This window comes from Crinia signifera, chromosome 5 (genome assembly GCF_055691185.1).
Source record: "Crinia signifera chromosome 5, ASM5569118v1, whole genome shotgun sequence".
In the NCBI taxonomy this organism is placed as follows: domain Eukaryota; kingdom Metazoa; phylum Chordata; class Amphibia; order Anura; family Myobatrachidae; genus Crinia; species Crinia signifera.
In genome coordinates, this window is record NC_139221.1 from 122,910,220 (window position 1) to 122,923,963 (window position 13,744).

The 13,744-nt window shown below is 44.2% G+C and overlaps 1 protein-coding gene across 1 annotated transcript in view; it reads right to left on the reverse strand.

Moving 5' to 3' along the window:
- Positions 1–2,464: 2,464 nt before the first annotated feature.
- Positions 2,465–13,744, reverse strand: part of LOC146005729 (uncharacterized) — a 64,511-nt gene continuing 53,231 nt past the window's right edge. The window contains exons 24-28 of the mRNA XM_083145156.1: positions 12,810–12,956; positions 10,366–10,542; positions 9,410–9,500; positions 9,249–9,326; positions 2,465–3,079 (exon numbers count right to left, since the gene is read on the reverse strand). Of these exons, the coding sequence (XP_083001282.1) occupies positions 2,889–3,079; positions 9,249–9,326; positions 9,410–9,500; positions 10,366–10,542; positions 12,810–12,956 (684 nt within the window). The 3' untranslated portion in view covers positions 2,465–2,888. The remainder of the gene's footprint in view (positions 3,080–9,248; positions 9,327–9,409; positions 9,501–10,365; positions 10,543–12,809; positions 12,957–13,744) is intronic.

The following is a 13,744-nucleotide window of genomic DNA, read 5'->3' on the forward strand; positions in this document are numbered from 1 at the left end:
TGGAGCTGCCGGGCCAATACAAGGACCCTGAGTGCGATTGAAACTGTTGGACGGGACAATTTAACAGTTGCGTGTGTGGACAATCACACTAATTGCTTGGCTATACATACATACATACATACATACATACATACATACATACATACACACACACACACACACACACACACACATACATACATACATACATACAGGTGAAACTCAAAAGATTTTAATATTGTGCAAAAGTTAATTTATTTCAGTAATTCAACTTAAAAGGTGAAAGTAATATATTACATAGACTCATTACTTGCAAAGTGAGATATTTTAAGCCTTTATTTGTTGTCATTTTGATGATTACAGCTTATGAAAACCCCAAAACCAAAATAGAATATTACATGAAATCATTAAAAAAAAAAATAATTTAAATAAAGAAATGTCGGTCCTCCGAAAAGTATAATCATAAAGTATGGATGGTGGAATACACCTTTCTCTGCATTTTCTGGTACCTGTAGGTGTAGGTTCAATATACTAGTGTTTCCACATTCTACTTTTTGTTATAAAAGGTAAATTACAAACAGGTTGTGGTGTTTTTAGTAGCTCTCTTATATAAAGTAACTTCATATGTTAGGTTTTGTAGCCTTTTATTTAATAAAAAAAAAGTACTAGTGACAATGGGGCTGATATATAGTTGCATGGATCTCTGTTCACCAACGCAAATGGTAGGTTTCTGCATACAGAGCACATTCAAATGTATGCACTGATTTGGAACTTGGCCAGATCTACAGTATCTATCTGTGAAAATGGGTGTTTTGGATAATAATGCTAGAGCATGGAACCGCCCTGACATGGAAACGTATGTAATGCTTGTGTGGTTCAGGGATGTGTATATGGGTAAGGGAAGTCTGATGGATCTCCTGTACCAGGCATGGGCCAAATGCCAAAACTAGAAATTACAGTTGGGACAACTGGCATAAAGTAAATGGTCGGATCGGCTTTCCGCATGCATATGCACAAATCTCTGTATTAGCCCTTCGGAATCTTACAAAGGCATATAGACCTCTAAAAAAGCCACAGCCAGTGGCGAAACTCGTCAGCGTTTACCCCTTCAACTCCAGGATTGGATATACAATTACCAGAAGCTGCTTTTATATCAACTTTGATCATTGTTCCCTGGGATTCCCTTACAGGACTCCTTGTGACCCCAACTGGATATTCAACATTTGGACACCTCTAGGTGAACTTTATCATCTATAGTCACCTAAAAGAGGACGATTCCATCATTTCATTGAAATTGCCCATTCCACCATCCTCCAGCGGCCATTGGAGGTGCCGCATCACCAGAGAGGACTCTGGGCACCATCTGAAAGTCTGTGTACATTTGTTGCTCCACAGATTCCTCCAGCGGCACCAGATTGGGATACCGTATAAATAGAGAGGACCAGTGACTTCCTTCCAGACCCAATTTACTATTGTTACAAGGGATTCAGTATTGAATCCCGGCGGTCGGGATCCCGGCGTTCAGAATCCCGACGCCGGAATCCCGACAGCCGAAATGCCGACAAGGGGGGGACGTGGATCGCCCCCCCTTGCGGGCTCGCTGCGCTCGCCACGCAGCGGGCCCGGTGCCTCGCTACGCTCGGCACGCTAATTTATTCTCCCTCCAGGGGTGTCGTGGACACCCCGGGAGGGAGAATGTGTCGGCATTTCGGCGGTCGGGATTCCGGCGTCGGGATTCTGAACGCCGGGATCCCGACCGCCAGGATTTTAACTGCATCCCATTACAAGCAGTGCTACCAATATAAACCACTTTGGTAAATTATACCTACCTTCAACTGGTTTGTTCACTATAGAACCATAAAATCTCTTTGGCTTTACTTTCCATCCTGCGAGTGAGGTTTACCCATTTTTTTTATATTTCTTTTAATTGTATTTTGTTACATGTATGTGTATATTAATGTTAATTACGTGATATCACTTTTAAATCTATAAACATATTTATCCATTAATTGGTTCTTTTGGATTCATTGTAGTTCCAGCCCTGATTCTTTGCATTTTCTCAATGGCATACAGCGAGTCAGGCTTCCGTGCCACATACAAAGTAACTACATATGAAACACATCGCACTCTGGGGCAGATGTATTAAGCCTTAACAAGAGATAAATGCGAGCGTGATAAGGAGAAATAAACGTCCAGCCAATCAGCTCCTTACTGACTTTTTTCAAACACAGGCTGTAACATGGCAGTTAGCAGGTGATTGGCTGGACGTTTATCTCTCCTTATCACTCACCCTTGGATTTATCTCTTGTTAAGGCTTAATACATCTGCCCCATTGTTAGAAAATGAATTCATGAGTTTAGGAAGGAAAAGTATTTCAATGATTTTTAAATACGAATAAATCATTCTGTAGACAATACAATACAAATATTATTTTATTCATTTACACTTGATCTTTTTGGCAAATAGGTCAAAGTAGTTGCTTTTATTTTCATTTTTTTTACAACTACAGTATATCATGAGGCCATACGTGTGGCTGGAATATGACCTACGTATTTGGGACCTTCTGTATATAAACACATTCTTAAATAGGATTTTCTTTTCACAATTATACATTGAAATCACTTCTCTTTGTTTCATTACAATCATCCAATAAGGGGAACTGTCCTACTATTTCTTGATTTTCAAGGAGTGCAGTGGAAATGTAGAATTAGGTAGATGAAAGGGATCCACTTATGGAAACAGCACGAGAGACCACACAACAAGTGTTTGCATGGCTGTAGGATTATCCCTTGTTTCTGCATGTCCATTAGCCTTATTACTACAAATCCTTGGTTGAAATCACCCCACAAGCAGAGAAAAAACTAACCCAGTTACTGTCTTGTCGTCTACTGTGTCTACCTCATGGTTACTTAGAAAAGTTTCCTCAGTCCCTGTTCACTCAGCATTGATGGAGCATTAATTCCACAGTCCCTGGCTTCACAGAATCCTGGGACACCTGCTGAGCCTGGATGGCCCTGCTGGCCTGGGCGACCACTGTTACCAAGTGGACCTTGTGGTCCAGCTATTCCATCCTTTGCAACACCTGGATATCCTGGATAACCTATAGAAAGAAACAGTAATCAGTTCTATATGCAGTACATTATACTACCAGAGACAAAAAAAATGCCAGCCAAAGTCTCTGAGTGCACCGCACAGCAGCAGTCAGTGTCTGAGGTAAAGTAAAGGAAGGTGAACCACTGGTGTTGCTAAAGCAGCTGTATCGGGAGGGTGTGAGGCTCCCAAAAGGTACAAAAGCAAAAAATGGAGAATCTATGATACAGCGCTAGGTTTCTATTATAACAAATTTATTACAAATGAATTAAAACAATGCATGAATAAAATATCACATCAGAGCAACAGCACCAGTATTCCAGCTCATCTTTGGAGAGACATCCCATCCCACACCTTTCTCCAACTTGGAGCCATTACACCAGATTCCATCCGGACCAGTTTCTTTGCCATCACTTTGGACCACTCTGCAGGACTCAATTTGAGTATAGTTATACCACAAAACGGCACCATTCCAAATTGGAGTATTTATATTGGCATCCACAACTGGCCAATCACCGGGACTTGGTATAAGCCCTGATTCATTCAAGGACATCTACATTTTCTGGTAAATATACATTCCATGGTGTTCTCGGGATAACAATTGACTCTCTCCAACACATCTGAAAGTTAGCTGGAATCCATTCTTAATTTTAAATTCCCCATATCATGTTTTTTGAGAATTCTCATATGAAATACACTTTGTGATATTTTTTTCATGCATTGTTTTAATTCATTTGTAATAAATGTATTATAATAGATTCTCCATTTTTTGCTTTAGTGTCTGAGGTAAAAATGGTTTCATTTCCAATTTTTCATGGTCATATGTATCATCTTGTTTACTGTCCAACCTAGAATCCATGAAAAATGTTATGTCTTGCAAAGAACAAATTGCTGGGCCCATACAGGGCCGGTGTAAGGCTTCTCAGCACCCTAGGCAAAACTCCAGCCCACTGCCACACCCCCCCCCCCCATACTGCCACCAATAAACATTTTTCAACCCCTTGATGCATAATTGATTAACATTCTGGAATAGCAGGGAGCCTCCCAAAATTGAGTGGTCCTCCCAGCCCCCCAGGTAGGAGGGCAAGACTCTTGCTTTCTCTGGAGGCCCCCAGCACCCTCCCTTTTGCCACCCGCAACAGAGTACAGGAAGACAGGGAAGCCAAATAGGGAAGTATGCCTCAAGAGAAAGTATGGAGGTGAGGTCGTAGAGGTTCCACAGCAACCGACCTACATTAAGTACAACAAGGATCCTCACAGACCTCCTTTATTTTTTGATAGGCAGACTTGGTGGCGCCCCCCTATATCCTGGCGCCCTAGGCAGCTGCCTAGAGCTGCCTAGTGGTAGAGCCGGCCCTGGGCCCATAGATACACAAGAAACCCATAACTGCACCCATAGACACACGAAAGACATATTGCTACACCCATAGAAATGCAAGAACAGCAACAGATACATGAGGAATACATAGTTGCACTGATAGATACAAGGAACACATCACTGCACCCACAGATATATGATGAACACATCACTGCACCCACAGATACACAATGAAAACATCACTGTGCCCACAGTTAAATGAGGAACACATTGTTTCACCTATAGAGACACAAAAATGTGGAACAAAATTCTGCATCCATAGACACACAAGGAACCCATTGCTGCACTCACAGATACAGTGCCTGTCAAAAGTTTGGACACACCAGGATGGCTACCACAGTATTCTACAGCGCCATGCCATCTGGTTTGCGCTTACTGGGACCAGCATTTTTTCAACAAGACAATGATCCCAAACACACCTCCAGGCTATGTAAGGGCTACTGGACCAAGTGATGGAGTGCTGCGTCAGATGACCTGCCCTCAACAATCACCTAACCTTAAACACAATTGAGTTGTTGGGGATAAGTTGGACCGCAGAGTGAAGGTAAATCAGCCAACAAGCGCTAAGCACCTCTGGGAACTCCTTCAAGACTGTTGGAAAACCATTCCAGGAGACTATATCATGAAGCTGATTGAGAGAATGCCAAGAGTGTGCAAAACTGTCCTCAAAGCAAAAGGGGGCTACTTGTGGAAACTAGAATGTAAAGCATACCTGTATTTTGATTTAACACTTTTTTTTCACAACATATGTGTTCTTTCATAGTTTTTAAGTAGAAAATTATTTAAATAAATAAAAACCATTAAATAAGAAGGTGTGTCCAAACTTTTGACTGGTACTGTATACAATAAACAGATCGCTGCAGCAACAGATACAAAAGGAACACATTACTGCATCCACAGATACAGGAGGAACACTTTTCTGCACCCAGATACAAAACATCACTTCATCCATAGACATACAAGGAACACATTACTGCACCCACTGATATATGGGGAACACATAGCTGCACCAACTGATACACAAGAAACACATCACAGCAGCCATCATCCACCCGTATGTATCAAGGGGTTACAATTCTCTCAATTCTGCAGAATTTTGGACAAGGTGAATCAAGCCAGCAATGAAATAGACTTGATGATTCAGCATTTCATACAATGTGGCTATAACAAGAAAAAACTTTTGCAAGCCACATCTAAAGCCCTGGCACTACCAAGAAATGCATTGCTTACAGCAAAAAAAAAAAACACTAAAACCTCAGACAGATTGATCTTTATGCAACAGTATCACTCTGTGTCCCAACCAGGGGTGGATTTAGGGGTCAGGCTGCCCCTAGGCACAACTCTTTTGGCCGCCCCCCTTTTTAGGCATGAGGGGGGCTGGGGGAGAGATCGGGGTAGAGGGAAAGAGAGGAGACAAGAGAAGGGAGAAAGAGTTAGAGAGAGGTAGGGCAGGTGGAGAGAGCACAGAAGAGATGAGAGAGACAGGTATGTGAGGAGAGAAAAATAGAGAAGAGGGCTTGGGGGAGACAGAGGAGGAAGAAGAGAGCGCGCAGGGGTTTGGAACACCTTATACCTCTTAATATCCCATCCCACCCATCCCCTGCACAGTACACAGTAGTATTGGTCACACTACTTTGTACCTGAGAGCCATGGCAGCACAGGGTCGCTGGGTTTGCTCAGGGTCGTCGGGTCTTCCTTCACCGGCTCAGTTTCTCCCTCTCACCAGCACTGGTGGGGGAGCATGGAACGGCACGTGCGAACAGGACTGAAGTGATGCTGCTGGATTACATTAGGACCTTGGCTCACTGGCTCTTGGAACTTGGACACGGATCGTGACTTCAGCTGCGGTGCTGGAGGCAGGGGGGAGTGCGGGGAGGTGCTGCTGGCGGGAGTACACTGGAACCGCACTACAGGGTGAGCGTGGGACTGGAGCAGTGCTGGAGGGGGGGTGGCTCTATATACTTCCTCTGAGTCTGCGGTGCTGAAGAGGGGAGCGCGGGACTGCCCGCAGTACTATATTGAAAAAAAACTTCAATGGGTGCAGAGGAGGGATTGTCAGCTGCCGCCCATAATAGGTGCCGCCCCTAGGCCCGTGCCTCACGGCCTAGTGACAAATACGACCCTGGTCCCAACGTTGCTAAAAATCTCCTTAGTGTGTTAACAGCAGACCCGGAACTCCCTTTTACCAAGGATTGGTCCCTAATGCCCAGCTTTAGAAGGGGCAAAAACCTCAAAGATCTTTTAGTAAAAAATGATGTCATTACCCTGAAACCTGCAGCAACCACCAACTTCTTAACCAGAAAAAAAAAGTTCTATAAATGCACTGGTTGTACCACTTGTGGCTACATGGAAACCCGCAGCACTTTTCACCATCCACATATGGGTACAAAGATCCCCATCAAACATGTTCGCAATTGTAGCAGTTGTTTTGTGGTCTATTTCATTAGATGCCAGTGCGGACTCATGTATATAGGAAAAACTACTGTAACCTTTGTAGAACATATGTCTATGCATAAGACTTCTATCAGAAAGGCACTCGAGGGTCCCTCCCAGGAACAGCCAGTGGCAGGACACTTCAGAGAAGCCAGACACAATTTAGCGACCCTTAGGTAAGAAAATGATTGACCAGGTACAATACAACCCAGCATTAAAGGAGGTGACAAGAGCAATAAACTTCTACAGCATGTTTCATACACAGCCGGAACATGGTCTCTCCGCACTACCTGAACAAAAGTTTGTTCCTGAACTGTTTGTTATGAATTGCTGAACTTGCATGACCAGGAACAATTGCTCTATTTACTTTACTCCATTAACCTTGGTACGGGTGTGGTATATTATACCGACAGTTGTGATTCCCACAGTCATTAGTCAGGCGTCGGAATCCCGACTGCACAGCGGGGGGAGCGCAATGAAGCCCCTTGCAGGCTCGCTGCGCTCGCCACTTAATTTATTCTCCCTCTATGGGGGTCGTGGACCCCCACGAGGGAGCAGTCGGGATTCCGACGTCGAAGGAATGACTGTCGGAATCCCGACTGTCGGGGAGCCGTCCGGCACCCCTTTGGTACATATCTTACATGCCCCATTGGACTTGATGGCATAGAAATTCTGTATATTTCTTCTCCAGGTTGCACACAGGTTACCTGCCTCAGTCAATTTATACTACAGAATGTAGTTTTTTGGTCCGAGCATGCCATGTTTTCTGCGTTCCTGTAGCCACCATGTTACCTATACTTGTATTTACAGCCAACCTGAGCCAATGACCTGCTGTATACAGATGTAGCATAGGGTCTATCAGACATGAGAGTTTAGGGTTTTGCACTTCTGCACATTATGGAGGTTATTCTGGTCCACACGCAAAGATGTGAATTTCGCAGCTTTCTGTGTGTAGTGTTCATTCTAGAACCCGCTATCTTTGAAAACCCATGCAGTTCCTCTTCCCTGCCTGGGGTGTCGCTGTCTGCTGTGGTGCTTCTAGCACAGTGTGGTATGTATATCAGCACTGATATGCAAACCAGACCTGTGCTAGAAACACCACAGTAGACAGCGACATCCCAGGCAGGGAAGAGGAACTGCATGGGTTTTCAAAGATAGCGGGTGCTAGAATGAACACTATGTGTGGATAATAAGTCACCCCCGACGCCCACACAAATGGCCATCCCCTCTCACTTGCCAAGTTCCCCCTGCACGGCTGTGAATGGATGTTTAGCATAAACATCCATTCGCAGCCTCGGGTGCGGGGAGAACTCATTTTATGGTCGCCGACCATCGAATGATTTGGAAGGTGCACGCAAATCTGGTGTCTTAGATACTGTATGCGTCCTCCCTGTTCGGGAAGAGGGCGGGCAGTTGGCATCCGCTGACATCAGGGCGTTCCCATGGGCACAACCCGTTGCCGCCACCAGGTACAAATAGGACGGCGAATAAGCAGTTTGACGTGCCTGCTTGCACCAAGCATCTGCACATGCACATAAATGTGCATGCGCAAATGCTAAACATCGCCCCCCATGTAAACACGCGGGGGAGCGATGCAAACAGAATCTGGCCCTATGTCTGTTCTCTCCCATTATAAGGCATTCCGCCTATATGTTAGATACAGTTAACCTGCATAGCATTTGTTCCACCCTCCTATCGTGTGGTGTTTTCTGACTCTCCTGAGCACCCTTTATTCTCTATCCCTACTTACTTAGTTCACTTAGGTTCTCCGCATGCTACGGAGTACAGGGTGCATTAGACTACGACCTGGAGCATAATGCTGACACACATTAATTATGCATTCCATTGGCAATAAATGCAGACTGGAGCACATTGTGTCCATGTTCTTACTAACAATTACTTTGTGTCCTCCTGCTCCACATCGCTTAGACACCAGTGTCAGCTCTGGTCTTATAAATTCACATGTACTTGCACTGATCTCTCTGGTCCCATTGACTTTATACATTTATGTATAATGTATTTGCTTTGTTTTTCATGTTTTAAATTTTTGGTGGTAGTATCTGTTGTCCTTCAGTTTAAACATGATTTGTTTATTAGTATTATTATTTTGGTTGCCGGGCGACGCTCACTCGCGTACACGCACACTATTTTGTGCGTAACGTAGGTGAGGACATCATTCCCTGTCCGGGGGACTGGCTGCACAAGGAGGAGTATAAAAGGTGGAAAAGGTGAATACTTGAACTGTTGGCAGATGTTAGATCTCGAGGACCGGTCTGGCCAGCCCAGTTGTATATAGGTAGATAGATTATATGTACATAAACACACATAGCATAAATGGCTGTCTCCAGATCTGAGAAGGTTAGTTTACCTATTGGGCCCTGCACTCCATCAGGGCCTGGAAGTCCAATACCTGCATCTCCTCTGTTTCCCTTCTCTCCTTTGTTACCTAAAAAAAATCCATCAGAACATAAAAATGATAATTATTCACAATAGTCCTGGCAGTATAAAATGTCATCACCATAAGCTCACCTCGGTCACCATCAGCTCCTTTTGGTCCAGGAACACCAACTGGACCTCTAGGTCCATTCTTTCCATTTATTCCAGCAGCACCTGTTTTTCCCTGTTAAAACAAATACATCTGAATATTGTACAGTAGTTCTACATATGAAATGTAGTGACAATAAGTATATTGTATAACTACTATTTTACACAATACATAATAATTTCTGGGTAGGTCACTATTATAAATTGGTACAAAAGCAGCGTCAACATTGTGGAAAGAGAAATGGTGCTATGCTCATCCTTCATTCAAAACTGCAGATATTTGTATTAGTGCAGGTTTATATACTTATCAGAAAATCGGGGACAAGGGAGGCCTATACCAGGAACGGTGGGATCTTAGCCCAAAAATGCTGGGATTTGAATCCTCCAGTCCCATGATTGGAACCTCCAATCCCAGGATTCACAGGATTATGTTATGCATGAGCAGTTGGGCCAAGCAGCCCTGATTGGCTGTGGCCAGCAGTACATTTAAAATCCTGCTAGCACTATCTTTGTTTCTATGGCTACCCACCTGATAGTAAGTGTCATGTGAACAATCCCTACATTCATTGTGTCTGTTTTCCCCATACACCTCACTGCTCCCTACACCCACCCATCTGCACTGCTCCCCACACCAACTTCACTTGCTCCCTATAGCGATCCATACTCTATTCCTGGTATTGAGCATTTTTTCCATCTCAAATCCCAGCATTTGAAAAAACAGCCTGGGTTTGGCCTCCTTAATTAGGACCAAGGAGTACAAGTGAAGTATTTACAATATATTTTGTGCTAAACTTGGCCACAACAAAAGTCCTGCAAAAAAACATGGTTTCAAAGAGCAATATATGGCAATCAATAATGGCATTTTTATCGCATGGGAGGAAACCAGAAGTGTACCTCTTACGAACCACATGTTCATTCATAGACGCATTGTTTGTTCTCACCTTCTTTCCAGCTTTCCCTGTAGCCCCCGGTACTCCTGGTGGTCCAATCAATCCTGCATTAGCAGTTGGACAGGCACTTGCACACTTTCCTCTTATACTTGCAGCATACTGAGATGTTGCTTCTATTACCACCTTGCGGCACAGCTCGTATACTATACGATCTGGCATGTCAGGTCCCTGACAGAAGAAATTAGACATTCAATTTAAAAAATTTTTTTTTTTAGATTTCAGTATCTTAATCTAAATCAAAACGACAGCATGTGGTACAATGGTGAAAAAGGGACTAAAATGGCATAATAGGCATGTAACAGGTCTGTTTTATATTAGTCTACAGAATAAATAAAGAAATAATGTGGCATACAGTACATTATACAGTATATTTGTCTTGAAAATTGAAATTTTTTCCTGTGAGTTAAAATAAAGAATTACTGTGTATTTTCCAACTGCCATTTATTTATTTATTCCATGATGTAGAGAATGTAGGCAATACCCCTATTGTGTAGAATGGTCCCCATTGACGCCATGCCATGGTTTAAAGGCCACATGAGCTTGGAGCTGAAAATGTTTAAGTGAGAAGTGGAAAAGCTGTGTCCCATGCTGTGTGGGTGTGGCCAGTGCTGTGTGGGTGTGGCCAGTGACATGTAGACATGTACAGCCCTACACTAACAGGCCCACTGTCTTCATAAATTCCTAAAATTTGGAAATAAAATTTGGATACTTATGATTATTGGCCAAGTGTGTTTCCAACTGGACAGCTGGTCATCATCATGCTGTTAGGATGAAGGGCCTATGTTTATGTTAAGGCCTGGAGCTGTAGGCCTGGAATCTGGCTCAGTTTCTGCTTATATGTTAAATACCATACAATACTGCGTTGTGCAGTTATTTAGAGGTCTATTTATGAAAGGCACAAAGCTGTAAACCTGGAAAAAAATATTTTTCAGATACCGTAGACCAGGGGTGGCCAACCGGTCAGAGGTAAAGAGCCGAAAAATATCTGTAGTCAAGCAAAAGAGCCAACAATGTGTGCGCGCCTTTGACGCGCGTGCCAAAAAAGGGGCATGGTCTATTTGGACCCCTTGGATGGGTGTGATACACATATGCCTCCAATAGTGCAGTGCCATATATACATATGCCCCCAATAGTGCCAGATACACATATGCTCCCACGGTGCCAGGTATGCCCCCCACAAAAAGCTGGTATGCCCCCACAGTGCCACAAACTGCTATGCCCCCACATCGCCACAAACTGCTATGCCCCCACAGTGCCACAACTGCTATGCCCCCACAGTGCCACAAACTGCTATGCCCCCACAGTGCCACAAACTGCTATGCCCCCACAGTGCCACAAACTGCTATGCCCCACAGTGCTAATTTCCCAGCAGCAGCACTCACCATTGTTGCTGCTGTTGCCGGGCGGGGAGAGGACAGTCTGGCGTCCCATTGCAGTCCTGTCATGTCACCGAGGGGAGGAGAGCACAGCACACCGCGCGTCTCCTTCCCCCCCTCACTTCCCTGTGACTGGGCCGTCCACTAATCAAAGCTCGCGGGCCGGCTCCTGATTGGCTGCCGGCCCTCGAGCTCTGATTGGCGGATGACCCAGTCACAAGGATGCACAGTGAGGGGTAGGAGAGATAAGCGATGAGGACAGACGGTGGGCGGCGGGCAGCAGGAGCCGCACTTTAACAGGGGGAGAGCCGCATGCGGCTCTAGAGCCACAGGTTGGCCACCCCTGCTGTAGACGTTCTGCCTAATTATAAAAAGTCTCTTTATGAGAGTAATAGCCTTTACCAGAACACACAGCAATGAATGAATGGGGTGATCTCCCTTCACTCTACATTATTCTGTTCTTTGTCAATTTAAATGTGGAAAACAAAGAAAATGCCAGTGCACACTTTAATAAGCACTGCTCATTAGAACAATAAAAATAATACACTCTTCAAATTAATAGAGTAATATTGAGGTGCTTAGCATAATTTTCACCAACATCACCCAGGTGACTTCATTTGGTGGGTCAGCACAGGGGACTCCCCAGCCCAGCACAAGCTATCTGCCCCAAGGCAAATGGGTCATCCAATCAGGGCAGGCAGAGAGTAGACTGCACTCTCTTGCCTTTCTGTTTTTTGTATGAACTACACCAGGAGGTGAGGTGAGAGGCCTTTTGGGGAGATCTAATGGGCATGTAGGGAAAGTCTGATCAGTATGTGTGGGAGTTATGTTGAGCCTATAAGGGGCATATGGGGTAGTTTGATAGTATGTTGGGGGGCTGATAGGCATGTGGGGAAGTCTGATTACATGCAGGGACATATGCGAGGCATGTAAAAGGGTCAGAGGGGCATTTTGGTAATTTTCAGCTCATTATTTAGCTATTCCAGCTGTCTACAGACCTGGTCTAGCAGCACCTAGATATAGGAATATGCATTTCTCCACCCTATAATTGTTGCTTACCAGAAGCCCAGGTAATCCAGGAGGCCCAGGAAGACCCTTTTCTCCTTGTTCTCCAATTGGACCAAGATAGCCTCTTGGACCTGGGGATCCAGGAACGCCTACCATGCCCAGTGAACCTACTGGTCCAACACGACCCCTTTTTCCTTGCTGCAGCAAACAAAAAGTTTAAAAGATTATACACAAACACACACATATATAGTTACATGCATTATGAAGGTGGGGTAATGTTACACCCCTACTCAGAAGCTGTTCAGGTTTTTTTTTATTATTTAAATTAAATTATTTATTTAAATAAACTGCTGTTTACACAAGGCGAACTAAATTAGTGACTTGGTGTAAGCAGAAGGAATCAATATATTAAAAATGACAAAATCAATATAAAGTGCGTAGTAAAGGCTGCCCTGATACCCATATAATATCCCAGATCCGATGAGATCTAAATGGAAGTCACGTGAGCAATACATTTGAAGAAAATGGGAAAAGCTGAACTTAGAGAGTGGGAAAGTCCAAAATAATGAAGCAGTGCTCTCATCTGACGTTCTAACTTTGGGCTAGATTATGTTTGTACGCAATATTGATGTTCACGCAACAGATTGATTGGCAGATTGCCGTGCCGAGATTGCAGAGCACGTGTGCCAAGGTGCCCTGTAATCGCACTCAGAGTAATTAACAGGAAGAAACTGGTTGGGAGAATTAATGGCTGGGGAAAGCATGGATAGTAACAACACCACCCCCCCCCCCCCCCCCCCCCCCTGCTTATCATGGCTGGCATCGGCAAACATGTACGCACTTGCCAATGCCAGGTTCCCATTGCTCCTGATGCCATGCTGGGTACATAGTTTAGTATGTACCAGCATCAGACCCTTAGATTTACAAAAGGGGGCATGTTAATTTAATTACAGCAACTACATGCAGTAACTGAGCACTGATGAATA